Genomic DNA, 14,690 nt, shown 5'->3' on the forward strand with positions numbered 1-14,690 from the left:
GGGAGGAAACCGGAGCACCTGGAGGAAACCCACGCAGACACGGGGAGAACGTGCAAACTCCACACAGTCAGTCTCCTGAGCCGGGAATTGAACCCGGGTCTCTGGCGCTGTGAGGTAGCAGTGCTAACCACTGTGCCACCGTGCCGCCCACAAAAATTCTTCTTCAGAATTGTTTCCATTTGGACCTTCACTTTGTTTAAATAGCGTGTGTTATCTGTGTAAGGGAAAGGTAGTTCACCCAGTAATGTTTGAAGTTTTAAAGCCTTCCTTCAAGCCTCCAAGATGCAGTACTCAAACAGCCCAAGTAAATTTCTACCCCAATATTGGTAATATTGTTTAAATTTCAGTTCAGCTTCATATTTGATTCATTGGCTAATACGTGGGCCAGCCTTGCATCTTGTAAGACAATGCTTTGTGACTCGGTGGAGAGATAAATGGGCATTTATTTATCTCTCCACCCTAGAGGTTCCCTGCCTTCAGTCCTAATGAAGGGCTTTTGCCTGAAACGTGGATTTTCCTGCTCCTCGGATGCTGCCTGACCTGCTGTGCTTTTCCAGCACCGCTCTAATCTAGACTCTGATTTCCAGCATCTGCAGTCCTCACTTTTGCCTTTGTGACTTGGTGGTCAACTCTTTTAATTTTGTCTGGTGTAGTTCAGAAGCCTGACTCTGGCTTGGCATTCTCTGACATATTTCCTGTTCAGGAAGACTGTGAACTGAGGAGGTGCACAATTTACATCGCCTTGATTTTCTCTGAGTGTACTTCTTGATTTGTAGAGCTTTTTGTTTCTGCTCACCTCTTCCAAACAGTCTCCAGAGGCCACAGCTGTTAATGACTGTCTCCTAGTTGTCAGTGTCTATGTCTGCCATCCTCATGATATGCTTGCGTAGCTGTCCTTGTAGGAAAGGTATGAATATCCAGGAGGTTGTAATCCAGTGGCCATTCACAGTAAAGAAGGGCTTTGGGTATATAACTTCGCCAGTGCGGATATTGTTATCTTAGCAATGAATGTTGCTGACTACATTCGCACATTCCAGAACTTCTGATTTGGTGACCTTCCTACAAACAATACATCTGAAGCAGCAAAGATGGAAACTGCTTAGCCTTTCCTCCTGCCAACATGTGTTGTCCAGGTCTCTCAACTGTAGAAAACTGTACTGGGATGCAAATGTGAAGTTAAGACCAAAAGACCATAAGACATAGAAGCAGAAGTAGGCCCTTTAGCCCATCAAGTGTGTTCCACAATTCAATGAGGATATAACTGATCTGATAATGCTCAACTTTTCTTCGTATTTTCACTATACCTCTTGATTCTCTTACAGATTAAAAATCTATCTATCTCAGCCTTGAATATACTTAACAGCCCAGCCTGCTGCATTAAAGATACTGCAGATTCACTGCCCTCTGACAGAAGAGACTTCTCCTAATCAGTTTTAATTGTGCACCCCTTTTGTTTTGAAATGATGTCCTCCCGTTCTAGACTTTACCATAAGGGGAAACAACCTCTCCACATCTACCTTACCAAGTCCCCAAAGAATCTTGTATGTTGCAATAAGGTCACCTTTCATTCTTCTGAATTCCGATGAGTACAGGCCCAATCTAGTTAACCTCTCTCTCATAAGGCCTCTATGGCCTCTATACCCAATATCAGCCTAGTGAACCTTTTCTGGACTGTCTCCAGTGCCAGTAGTTAAGAGGCCCAAAACTATTCTCGGTTTGGTTCCTGTTGTTCCACGTTTTCCTTCTTGTTGGAAATAATAGCTGTAGTTTTTTCACTGCATGTTTTGAATTTGTATGTTGAGAGATTGCCAGTGATTGTGGTGTCACAATATGTAAGAATATCAGCAACCTCCAGCATCACATTGCCAATGTTGATAGATGGTGGTATAACAACACCCTGGGCCATGACATTTGTCTCACTTATTCTGCTAGGCAAATCAAACTCTGTCTTTCTATAGATGTGAGTCTGTCAATTTGTCACTGAATGGAATGTTGTTATGATATATGGTGTGTGGATCAAATCTCTGATAAGGATTTGGTCCACCTTTGGCTTAGACATCAGGCAGGCAGGACTGAACGTTCTCCCAGCAATTCTGGTATGTAATTAGATTCCACTCTGAAGATAGCCTGAAGACACATGATAGCAGCAAAGAGAATAATATAACAAAACATCTTGGTGCCAGAACACAATCCTGTTTGACTTCACTGCACTGTCAAAGGGTTCTGATGTTGCCCTATCGTAGTTGATCTTATCCATTATATTAATGTAAAAAGAGGACATTGCATTCAACAGCTTTATCAAGAGGACAATTTACTCCAGTTTAAATAGGTTGCCTCTGCTCACATGGTTGAATGTCTTGGTGAAATTGATGAAGGCAATACGTAATGGCCTCCTTTGTTCATGGTGTTTTGTCTTGCAGCTGCCAGACTGAGAAGATCATGCCATTTGTAGATCTCCCCAGTTATGAAACCAGACTGGGATTCTGGTTGGATGCTTTCATCCAAGATCCTCAGCCTAACCAGAGCAATGTTTTTCTTAGGATGCTCAGCAGGAAGATGCCTGTAAAGTTGCTGCATTTGGCCTTAGTCTTGTGCAGGGTCACAATCTTTGCATTACACATCATGAAGCACTCCCCTTGCCCTCTAGTAGAGACTGGGAAGTTTGTGCAACTACTTCAGGAGTGTAAGTTTCCTGTGCTTGCTGAGTTCAGATGGTATAACATCAACAGCTGGAGCTTTGCTTTTGGCAAGCAAATCAATTGCATTGCAAAATTCTCCCTGGGGGTTCAATACACAGCTGTTTCATGACAACTAGACTTTCTGTGGCACTTGAGCTTTCTTAAAGACAATGTTCGCTTTACAGTACAGCCCAAAATAATGTTCCATCCATCTCTCCAAATGTTTACTGCAGTTCATTTTGACCTCACCTACTGTTGGTTTCACTGAACCCACTTTCTGCCTCCTTTTTGATCTGCTGCCCTTTTGATACCTTCATGCTCCTGGCATTCCCTGTGTTAAAGTACATCTGAATATTCTGGCAGAGTTGTAACCAATAATCACCTCCTCACAGTTTGTCAAACTTTACTTAGACTGGCGCTTTGTGCAGTTAGAGTTTTGTCACTTGCATCTCACTTGTAACTAATGAAAGTGGATCACTTAGCTTTAAAGACAGATTCATTGCACTGAACAAAATAAAAACCAAAGAATTGCTGGATGCTGGAAGTCAGACGTTGCTAGAAAAACTAAAGAGATTTGGCAACATCTGTGGAGAGATTAACTTTTATGGTCCATTGACACTTCTTCAGAATGTTCAGAACAGTGATGCTGGCTTCGAACTAGCTGATGTTCTTCTGCTTTTACTTCCCATATGTTAGGAGGATGGTATTGAACATGTGAATCAAAGTATGTTTCATTTCACATTTGTGTTTTGTTAGGGAATGCTAACATGCACCTGTTTAATTGGGTTGAAGAACTTATTTTAAAATCTGGATGGGCAATATTGTTAATGTTGATGCAGAGACATTACTTCTACTTTAATTTAAAAACCTTCCAGCATTGCATTCCAAGCTTGGTTCATGATAGAGAGCGATCTATATCGCAGTCACTGCTGCGGCAACTGCATGCATTGGAAATGCTGTTCAGAAATTTGTATCTGGTAATGATCAAATCCAGCTGATCTTGGATGTCTCCAGCATATCTTATGGAATAGTTTGTTTTGAAAGAACAAGGTTTTGAAAGGTGTTAGTTACATGAATCTCATGGTAGTAGCAAAGCTTAAATAGTCTCTGTATGTTCCCATTTATCCGTCTCAAATCACGATGTCATGATCTTGCATTGTCACCCCTAGTACGTAAGTAATTTCTGAGTTGACGATTCTCAGATGGCGGTCTTATCCTCCCTTAGTGGAGCACAGTGTTAGAGCTCAGGTATGCATGGAATTAACTGACTGTACAAACTGAGGGGCCAATGGTGTAAACATGTCTGAACCATTTGTTAAAGATATTCTATTATCAAGAGTCATGAGTTGCTTGCAGTGAAGCCGGCAACTTGCCCTATATTTCCACTGAACGTCTCCCCTGCCAAATTAATGTCTAGTATATTACTTTCAAGTGACCTAAACTTGGTGTAGTTGGTCTCTTGAAGGGAAGCGACTGACACTGCACTACCTACCAAACTGCATGCTGATTACAGTTATCTTGTGTTTGTTATCAGCTCACTGTAAATCGTCTGTTAATCCCAGCGTTGTTCTGAATTCCAACATGTCAATTGAAGAGTGGGCATCTTCTTTTATTGTGATGTGATGGATTTCATCCACTCGTTGAGCTGAGACTCAAAGCTCTAAGCACCAGTGAAGCTGATGTGTCCAGATAGATCACCTCACGTGCTGGCCCCACAGGAGATGAATAATGACTGACCATACGATGGTTCCTCCCACTTTTGGAGACAATCCTAATACCCATTTACTAAACCAGTTGTGTTGGGCTTAATTACTTGTTACTGCATCTACGATGTTGTGTTAATGAACTTCAGTACTATTATACATCACTCTTTAAGATGCAAATCTGGACAAAATTTCTGGAGACTCTGGACAACAGGGTGCCCTTTACCTCCCTGGCTGAGTCCTGAGGGAATAGTCTAAAGTAATAAATTTGTCAATGCTGATTGGGCCTTTGCAGTTTTCTAACTTTTAAAAAGCACAAGACCCATTTCATATCTTGCCTGTTTCCCCAGTGGATAATCTTTTGCTTCATTGCTGTCTCTCTTTGTCTGTCTCTGCCTGGTTATTTGTGTGCTAGATGTGCTAAATTTGTTACTACTACTTAGACTAAAATATTTAAATATTCTTTTGAACCTACTGTTTTAATGGAGAAGAATTGCACATGAACATTCTGCCAACTTTAGAAGTTGATTTTGGACTATACAAAATATTCAAAAGTGGCATTTTGTCAGGATCTTCAGGATGTATATATCATGGCTCATCACTGAGCAGGCATTACGGAGCTGGTGCTGGACAATGGTGCGTTGATGCTATCTATCACAATTCTACTATAAAACTATCATTGCTGAAATTCTACTGGCGATTATTTTGATATTTTGTAACATTCTTATTGGGTTTGTATTTACTGAATAATGTAATATTTTCAGCAGATGAATAGCACACTTCCCTGCAATTTTGCTTGTTTTGTTCCAGACTGTCAAATGAAGAACTCTACACAGAAGCATGACTTACCTTGCAGTGTGCCTGCACCACCTCAGATTCCTCTACCTGAGATCCCTCATCCATGGCATGTGAGTAGTCTTTCATTCTTACCATGACTACAGCTTAAATATATTGAACAGAGATGTTTATCCAACAAGTATCTGTGCTAACTGTTATCCAAAGAACAAATCCTAACTATAAAGAGAGGCTTATAGTTTTATTACATATTAATTCCTGGAATGCTGCTTGGTCAAGGAAAATTCTACTCCGTTTTCTTTTTGGTTACTGCTATTAGATGTCTCTTTACTCAGTGAGAGTGCAAGAAGCAGTTTGAACATCCAATGGAACATGGATGACTTACATGGATGACAGGGATTTCAGTTCTGTTTCAGATGATAAAATTTGATACATTTTCTAAAGGTCTATTCCATGTGTTGTGTGAGCAGTTAAATTGGATCTGCACTGCTGCTTACCTTGCTGCCTGGGCCGGCCAACTCATTATACTGTATGACCTGCTACTCATGATAGATGCTTCTGTACTGTCCTCATTATGGGGAGGAAATTTACAGGATCAATTTGATCAAGTAGGATAGAAGAAAAACACCTCTTCGTCTAACTAGAAAGATTTGTTGTAGTAAACAATATATATTTAATTGCATGCTAGCAACTACATTGATATGATGGGCATAGTTAACAGAGACTTCACTTCTCCAGGATCCTAAGCACCAATGCCCAAAAGTAAAAAGTGATGCAATTACTGTGGGTGGTATTTATGGCAGTCCTCCGTATTAATCCTTTCAGACTGTGAGCATCGTGGCACTCTTGAAGAGATAAGTGAAATTATTAACTGCAGTTGGAGACAAAGCCCAGCATCTTAGGAGTAATCATTGTTTATCGTGTTGTCCTCTTATTTATAAGAGAAGATGGAAGAGGAAGCAGTGCAGAAAGAAATTGGTAGTGGTATGACATTGAGAACAACACATTGAGGAAGTCAGTCAAGTGGCTTTAGCAGTCATACAAGTAGGCACGACACTATTAAGAATAGGTTAATATAGCACAGTCTTTTCATCAAACACTGCATTAGACCTGTTATTTAAAATTGGGTATATAAAGTGTCAATCTTTAACAAGAAAAAATGGTAATTAATCTAATTAAAAGATCATTTTTAAGCACAACACTCATTAATCAGTTGTTAAACACTTAGTCATGCCCTAAAGATGTGATAAGGAATCAAATCCGTGTTTCTTTCTCATTGCCAAACTTCCTGGACAAAAATGACAGCCAGCCACTCCCCCGCCACCCCCCAAGCACTTGCCCATACCTTTTTGATAGCCTTCTGCCTGATCTCCTGTCACTGGCTATATGGCAATTCCCTTCTCCTGCTTCTGATCCTGCTGCCAGTAGAGTTACTATGTTATCTCCAATTCGTTACTTAACTTTTATATTCCTCATGCTCTTTCCACTTAGTTATCATGTACAATTAGTCCTGCACTCGTTTTGACACTGGCAACCACACACACAAATTCTATTAATACTATGATGTACTATTGTTCCAGTCATCGGACACATCCTTATTTGTCACTAATGCTTATGGAGCTCATCATTCCATTGTACTTGTTAAAATGAGATGTATGGACTATGATATTGTTATATCTCTCACATCTTATATTTATAATGGTAATGATGAGGAATGTAGAGCAGAAGTTTTCTAATTTTGCTTCCAAGATCTTTGAAGTTGGAGGGACTTATTGGGAAACTGTTTATGAAAAATATGGGATTGCCCCTTCCTAAGGAGGATATATTGAGTACAAAAGGACAGAAGTTAATATTGAATCTTTGCTCTGATTAGGTCTCAACTTGTATCTCAAAAGTTTCTAGTAATCATATTTTTGGAAAGTTGTGCAGGCTGTTGAGTGGATGAAGATGAGATCTACCAGATTGGTTACAGGTGTGAGGATTTTTAGTTACAAATGGTAATGTCATGTTGGAGAAGCAGAATTTGTTTTTCTCTTCGAAGCAAAGAAGATGGGGGTTGATTTGATAGAAATGTACAGAACTATGACATGTTTAGTTTGTATTATTCACTTGTAGGATGTGGGCATTGCTGATATTTATTGCCAATCCCTAGTTGTCCTTGAGAAAGTGATAGTGAACTGTCTTCTTGAAACACTGCAATTCATGTGCTGTAGGTAGACTCACAATGTCATTAAGGAAGAAATTCCAAGAGTTTCACCCAGCAACACTGAAGGAATGACAATATGTTTCCAAGTCAGGATTGTGTGTGGCTTGGAGGGGAGCTTGCAGCTGGTGGTGTTCCCATGTATCTACTGCCCTTGTCCTTCGAGATAGAGGTGGTTGTGGGTTTGAAAGGAGTTGTCTTAAGGATCTTTAGTAAATTTCCACAGTGCATCTTGTAGACAGTACTCACTGCTGCCACTGAGTACCGGTGGTGGAGAGAGTAAATACTTGTGGATGTGATACCAATCAATCAAGCTGCTTAGTCCTCAATGGTGTCAACCTTCCTGAGTATTGTTGGAGCTTCATGCACCCAGGCAAGTGGGGAGTATTCCATCACACTCCTAACTTGTACCTTGTGGGTGACAGGCCTTGGGGAGAGAGGTAGTGAGTTATTCTCCATAATATTCCTAGCCTCTGACTACTATTGTAGCCAGTGTATTTATGTGGCAAGTACAGTTCAGTTTCTGGTCAATGGTAATCCTCAAGATAGTGAGGGATTTAATGATGGGGACACTATTGAATTTCAAGGCAGGGTTGATTAGATTGTCTCTTACAAGAGCATTTGTGTGGCTTGAATGTTACTTGCCACTTGTCAGCCCAAGCCTGGATATTGTCCAGACCTTGTTGCATTTGAACATGGACTGCTCCAGTATCTGAGGAGTCATGAATGGTGCTGCACAATGACCAGTTATTGGCAACCATCCCCATTTCTGACCATCTATTTTAGAGAAAGTCAAAGATGAAACAGTTGAAGATGGTTAGGCCAAAAACACTACCCTGAGGACTTCATGCAGAGATGTCTGGAACTGAGATGATTGACGTCCAACAGCTACAACTATCTTCTGAAGTGCCAGATATGACTGCAAACTAATGATTCTAGTTTTGCTTGAGTTCTTTGATGCCATACTTTGTCAGATGTGGCCTTGACGTCAAGAGCTTAGGGCAGCATGGTGGCTCAGTTGTTAGCGCTGCTGCCTCACTGAACAGAGACTGAGGTTCAATTCCACCCTTTGGCAACTGTCTGTGTGGATTCCCCCGGTGTATGCGTGGGTTTCCTCCCACAATCCAAAGATATGCAGATTAGGTGGTTTGGCCATGCTAAATTGCCCATAGAGCTCAGGGATGTGTAGGTTAGGTGCATTAGCCATGGGAAATGTAGGATTACGGGAGAGGAGGGTCTGGGTGGGATGCTGTTGGGAGGGTTGGTGTGGACTTGTTGGCCAAATGGTCTGGTTCCACGCTCTACAGATTCTATTCTGTAGAGGTGTCACTCTCTCAGTTCTGGTATTGAGCTCTTTTGCCCTCGTTTGAACCAAGGCTGTAATGAGGTCAGGAATTGAGTAGCCCTGGCAAGTCCAAACTGGGAGTCACTGAGTAGGTTATTGCTAAATAGGTGGTGCTTTATAGCACTGTTGATGGCACTAGAGAAGGAAAAGCTGCTTCCATTAGCTGATGGTGCAAGTACTAGGGGAGGCAGATTTTACTTTCTTTGCACAAGATGTGCAATGGGGATGTGAGGAAGAACCTTTTTTAGTCAGCGAGCCAAGATCTGAAACTCACTAGGAGGCAGGATATTGTGAACCCAGTTGATGGCAATACTCAACAGATCAGATCCCAAAATGAAACCTGACTTGATAGATCATATTTTTGATTTTTGCCAATGGTTACAATGGTAGGTTAATGAAATGGTATGAAACCACTGGAGCATATTCACACATGACTGCAGTTGTTCTTTAAAAATAAATCATAAGTCTAATGCACAAGAGAAGCAGAAACTTTAGAAAGGTATGACTACAAGCAGCAAAAACATGGTTTCAACTTATTTCCCAACACTTTCCTTTTATAGATTCTTAATTCTAGCCCAAAATTCATTGAGGTAGAGAAGCAATGAGATGAAATAAAAACCTTTGCTAAGTACAGAAAATTCAGCATCAGTGAGTTGAAGGTCAGAAGGGATAGTAAATACCCAATAGGCAGTGGGGTCAGAGGGAAGGGAAGGGAGAGACATTCTAGTAGAATGCAGGTTCCATTCACCACTGCCGCCTCCTCCACTCCTTAGAAAGATTGAAGTGTCTCAAGCATAAAAATAAGCTCTTTTTGCAGTCTGGAATAAATAGTTTGTTTGTCAAAACCCTGATCATTAAATAACTTCTGCTTTGAGGTAGAAATGTTATTGGTGTGTTTTAGTTTTGTTTGCGATGGCAGTAATGCTGCTGAACAGGCTGATTACTCACCTGAATAAAATTTAACATAACTCCTGTCAGTAATGCAAATGGTGCTTTGCTCCCCCTGCTATAGGAAAGACGTTGTTTAATTTGAAATAGTTCAGCAAAATAATTTACAAGGATGTTGCCAGGGTCGGAGGGTTTGAGCTATAGGGAGAGGCTGAACAGGGTGGGGTTATTTTCTCTTGAATGTTGGAGGCTGTGGGGTGACCTTACAGAAGTTTATAAACTTCTTATATGGGGGCGATAGGGTGAATAGCCAAATTCTTTTTTTCCCCAGGGTAGGGGAGTCCAACCTAAAGGGCATATGTTAAAGATACAGGAGAAATATGTACAAGGAATCTGTGTGTGTGTGTGTGTGTGTGTGTGTGTGTGTGAGTGAGAGAGATACGGGCCAAATGCTGGCTGGTTGGACTAGATGTGGTTGGGATATCTGGTCGGCATGGACTGGTTGGACTAAAGGGTCTGTTTCCGTGCTGTACATCTCTATGACCCTATGCTCAGCATGGATGAATTGAACCGAAGGGTCCGTTTCTGTACTGTATATCCTTGTGATTCTATGTAACTCCATTGGGAGGGTAGTGGAGCTGTGGTGTGGATTGATGGAGAGACTGCAGATACAGGGAAACACCACTGCTCTTCATGGCTCTACATCATATTTTAACAAAAACTTGTTTATGCCAGGTGCTGCTTTGTAACTACTGAAGAATTTAGATGGAACAGGCCCTCTTGCCAGTTTATTTATGGAACCTGACTTGGTAAAGCAGTATTTTTAAAAATATATGTTACCTACCACATGAAGAAATGAGAGGCCTGGTGTTTAGGGTTTTATGTGGCTGCCCATGACATCTAAAAATGGCACTGTTCCCTCCCACCCCCAAATGTAGTGGTGGCCCAAACGTGCACTGAATGGGAATGGGCCATCGTACCAGTTAGTTTCTCATTGCTGCGGGGTTTTTTTTAATATCATGAATACTAGTTTATAAATCCTTCCTGTCTAAACTTAGACAAGAATGATTACTGATAGCTGGTAGTTAAAAGGTTGTTTGGTAGCATGGAATATTGTGAAATAGTGCCTTCAAGAAAGAGATTAATTGGCAATAAAATGAATGCAGAGAGAAGTTAGTTGATTGGAACTAAGACTATATGAGCTGCTATCTAATATATGTTTGTGACTAGCATATCACAGTTAGTGGGCTGAATGTAATAGTGCAAGAAGAATGCTTTTTCTGTTACAGTATGTTTGCTGTAATCTTACCATTGTAAGATGTGGAAAAAATTACAATGTAACAAAGGCAATTATTTTAGTAATAATGATGTTTTTACACAATTTCAGAATTCTGGAGGGTCTTTCCATACTGAGCAGTTTGATAATGTTTTGAATAGAACACCCTGTAGAGACTGAAATTGGATCCATCTGTGTTGATGTTGGCACTAGGTGCTCACGCGCCCAGCTGTATAGGTTCACCACCGTTATTCCTCAACACACCAATGGGGTCTGAGTCAGACGAGCAGCATTTGTGTCTCATTTCCTCTCTCACTGTATTCGATAAAACTTGGAGAAATCAGTGTTTTCCATCCATTTGCTTGACTAACCTCTTTGAATTGCAAGATCGTTCAAAAAAACGCTTTTCAAATAGTCTGTCATTTGATTTCTTTTTCTAAAAAAAATTCAAATATTTAATGTTTCCCTGACTAAACAACTTTCAGACTAATGGAACATATTATGAACATTAAATTTAACCATATGAGTGGAGAGGTTTCTTTTACAGTTCTTGGCATGTGTTCTTTCCTCTTTGTCAGTGACCTTCTTAGAATGAAAGTATTGAGCAATCTAAAATAAAATGAAAAAGAAAGTTCACATTCCATTAGATTTTATTCACAGGAATTATGTCTATTTGCTCACAAGAATAGAATGGCTAATTTTCCAACGGACTCCTTGCACAAGGTGTTCAACACCTGTTTGAAACAGCAGGTTACTTGTATGAATCATGGAATTGCAGTCACTATAGACTGCCTGTTCTGTTATGAACCATTTACGTATTTCTTGACTGAGCCAATTCATGACGCATCTAGCAGAGGCAAAGTAAAGAATTGCGCACAAATTCAATGTGAAACAAGGTATTCACCCCAACCAATCAAGTTTGATGTCTATCCTTCACATAAGCCAGCAGTGCATAACCCAAGTTCTTGCATGTTCCCAAATACCTTCAGCCACCAATTTAAAAGTGCTTGTGTGCTTCAACAAATGTTTATATAGACTCACCCATTATATCTTGAATTTTATCATAGATGTACTCAGAAAATAGCAGTGACCCAGAACAAAACTCTGTGAATACTGCTACTGCAATCTGAAATTTCCTTAATTTTAGGAACTTGATACCTTTTCCTAATTTCATACCCCTTAATCATCATCATTAGCCTCCAGTGGTAGTTTGCCACAGTTTTGTTTTTGAAGATTCATCGCTTTCTGCATTTCTCCATTTATCGATTGTGTCCTCCATGAACTGAATATTGCATAGTCAGTTGCAGAGGCACCTTGATTATATTCATAAAGAGTTTTCAGCCAGACCAGTGACTGTGAAAGTTATCAGCAAATAAATATTTGTTATTGAAAAATACACATCTTCATTTGGTTTTAACATGTTTTTTCTTAAGCTGGTTGTTTATTGAAAGATGCTTTTCATTCCTGGAAGGAGCACTTTTTAAATATAAACTGGACTTTGTCATTTAAAGACTGTAGTGCAATTAGACTGTGGAGTTGAGAAGAACTCCAGTTGAGTACACATCATAATAATTTATCTGACAATGGCCTATTCATACAACCCTGCAGCCTACTGGGACATGCTGCTATGATCTCCTAAAAACATGCAGAAGGTCATAAGTTCCCAGTTCAACCATCTCTGCCTATGTCTGAATAAAGAGAAATAATACATTAACCTCCCTATACAGGAAATAATAATCTCTTATGCACAGACATTGCTGTAAATAGCAGAGTCACTGTAATCATCCAAACATCCACAGCAATATTTCTTACATTTCCTTTAAGGAATGTCTAGAGGCTGACTCAGACCAACTGGTTATTTAAACTACTACATTTCATAAAATGTTATATTTTAGCAATTAGAAAATCAGAAGTGACACAATTTTGGTATGTTAACATCTGCAGTCAGGTCTGCAATCTATGCTCCTGTTCACCAAGATTCCTTACTGAAAATGTACCACTTTGTGTACCCATTCAGATCATCTGTTTGGATGATGAGTTAAACTTTGCCAATCTACCTAACCTACATGTTGACCAGGCTTTGGATGCATTCATCCTGAAATCTACATTGTATTGATAATCTCCTAGTTTTAGACTCCATTCCCCTCCCATTGTACTGTCTCAAAATACCATAATGTTCTAATCCTTTCTTTAAAAAAATGTAATGGTTGAAACATTGCAACAGAAAGAAAGAGATGCACTTTCCATGCACCTTTTATGACCATCTGTAAGTGCATTACAGCCAATATTCTCACACTTGTAATATAAGAAACACTGCAATCATGTTACCCAGAACAAATTCATGCAAAAACATCAAATAACCTGTTTTAAAGTTAACTATTGGCACAAATGCTAGGAATAACAGTCTTGCTCTTCTTTGCAATAGTGCCATGGAATATTTTATGTATACCTGAAAAAGCAAGTGGAGTCTTGCTTTAAAATATAGCTGACAAGACAATACTTTCATCAGTTCTGCATGGAGCATAAACTTACAATTTTATTTTCAAGTCCTAATGTGGACTTCAATTCACAGCAGTATAGGTCAGAGGGAAGGGTGCAAAAAAAAACTGGCCCATAATTACTTATAATTAAATCAATGCTTTTCTAAAAAGCCTAATATTCACTCTTCTTCCAAATACAATTCACAACCAGGGTAAACCCAATGTCTGCTCTTCGTAATGGCTGTAGGACTGCATGTCTCCTTTATGTCCTTTTCCTTGCTAACCTGCATAAATTGATAATTTTCTGCTTGCCAAGCTTTAACTGGGGGTTGCCATGCAGATCAGTGCTGGAGCCTCAATAATTTACCTTTCTAGCAAGGACTTGAATGAAAGGGCACAGTACATTGAAGTAAACTTTGTCGATAGTACAAAGAGAGGTAGGAAGGCAGGTTGTCAGTTTAACATGAAATGTCTGCAAAAGGATATAAATAGGTTAAATGAGTGAATTTGGCCTATGGAGGTTGTGGATAAATGTGCACATACCCATTTTACCCATTGGAGGAGTAGAACAGCAAGGTATTTATTAAATTGAGAGACTTTGGAATGCTGTGGTACAGAGGGATCTGTGTCCTTGTAGATGCAAGACAAAACAGAAGCATGAAGATACAGCAAGTAAGAAGGCAAAATGGAATTTTGCCTTTTACTGTAAGGAGGATGATGTATAAAAACATGGAGATTTTGCTACAAATGTACATGGTATTGATGGTGAGAGGAGCAGATGGGTTGAGGAAAATGTGGCGGCATCATCACTGAGAGGAGCAGGTAATTTGAGGACCCTGTGGCAGGGAGTCAGCAACACCCACACAGGAGAAAGTGAGGACTGCAGATGCTGGAGATCATAGCTTAAAAATCAGAGCTCTTCCTGAAGAAGGGCTTATGCCTGAAACGTCGATTTTCCTGTTCCTTTGCTGCCTGACCTGCTGCGCTTTTCCAGCAACACATATTTTTAAACACCCACACAGGCAAGTTAAAGACAGAGCTAGATTCATTGGACCTGATTAGCATTGATTCTTTCCATATTCCACGTAAAGGGGCTAGCTCTTTATGGTAAGTGGGAATTGCATTTTAATATTGTTGACAGTTGGTGATAAAGTTAATAAACAATATACAATGCAACATAAGTAAATGAATAATATAATTAAGTACATAAAACTCATTAAGCATGGAAGTTCAGCTGATGTCAAGACTGAAGCATGCAGGAGCTCCCAGATACCATTGTGATCCAGGGCAAACATGTCTGTTGTAAGTGTTTGAAGTTCAAG

General features: G+C 39.9%; 1 protein-coding gene across 2 annotated transcripts in view; it reads left to right on the forward strand.

Moving 5' to 3' along the window:
• The window catches only part of afap1 (actin filament associated protein 1), a 276,239-nt gene that overhangs the window by 146,183 nt on the left and 115,366 nt on the right, over positions 1 to 14,690 (forward strand). For both annotated transcript variants that reach the window (XM_043698373.1, XM_043698382.1), the window contains exon 3: positions 5,192 to 5,289. In XM_043698373.1, coding sequence (XP_043554308.1) covers positions 5,192 to 5,289 — 98 coding nt within the window. The remainder of the gene's footprint in view (positions 1 to 5,191; positions 5,290 to 14,690) is intronic.

The sequence above is a fragment of the Chiloscyllium plagiosum genome, chromosome 1, assembly GCF_004010195.1.
Source record: "Chiloscyllium plagiosum isolate BGI_BamShark_2017 chromosome 1, ASM401019v2, whole genome shotgun sequence".
Classification (NCBI taxonomy): Eukaryota; Metazoa; Chordata; class Chondrichthyes; order Orectolobiformes; family Hemiscylliidae; genus Chiloscyllium; species Chiloscyllium plagiosum.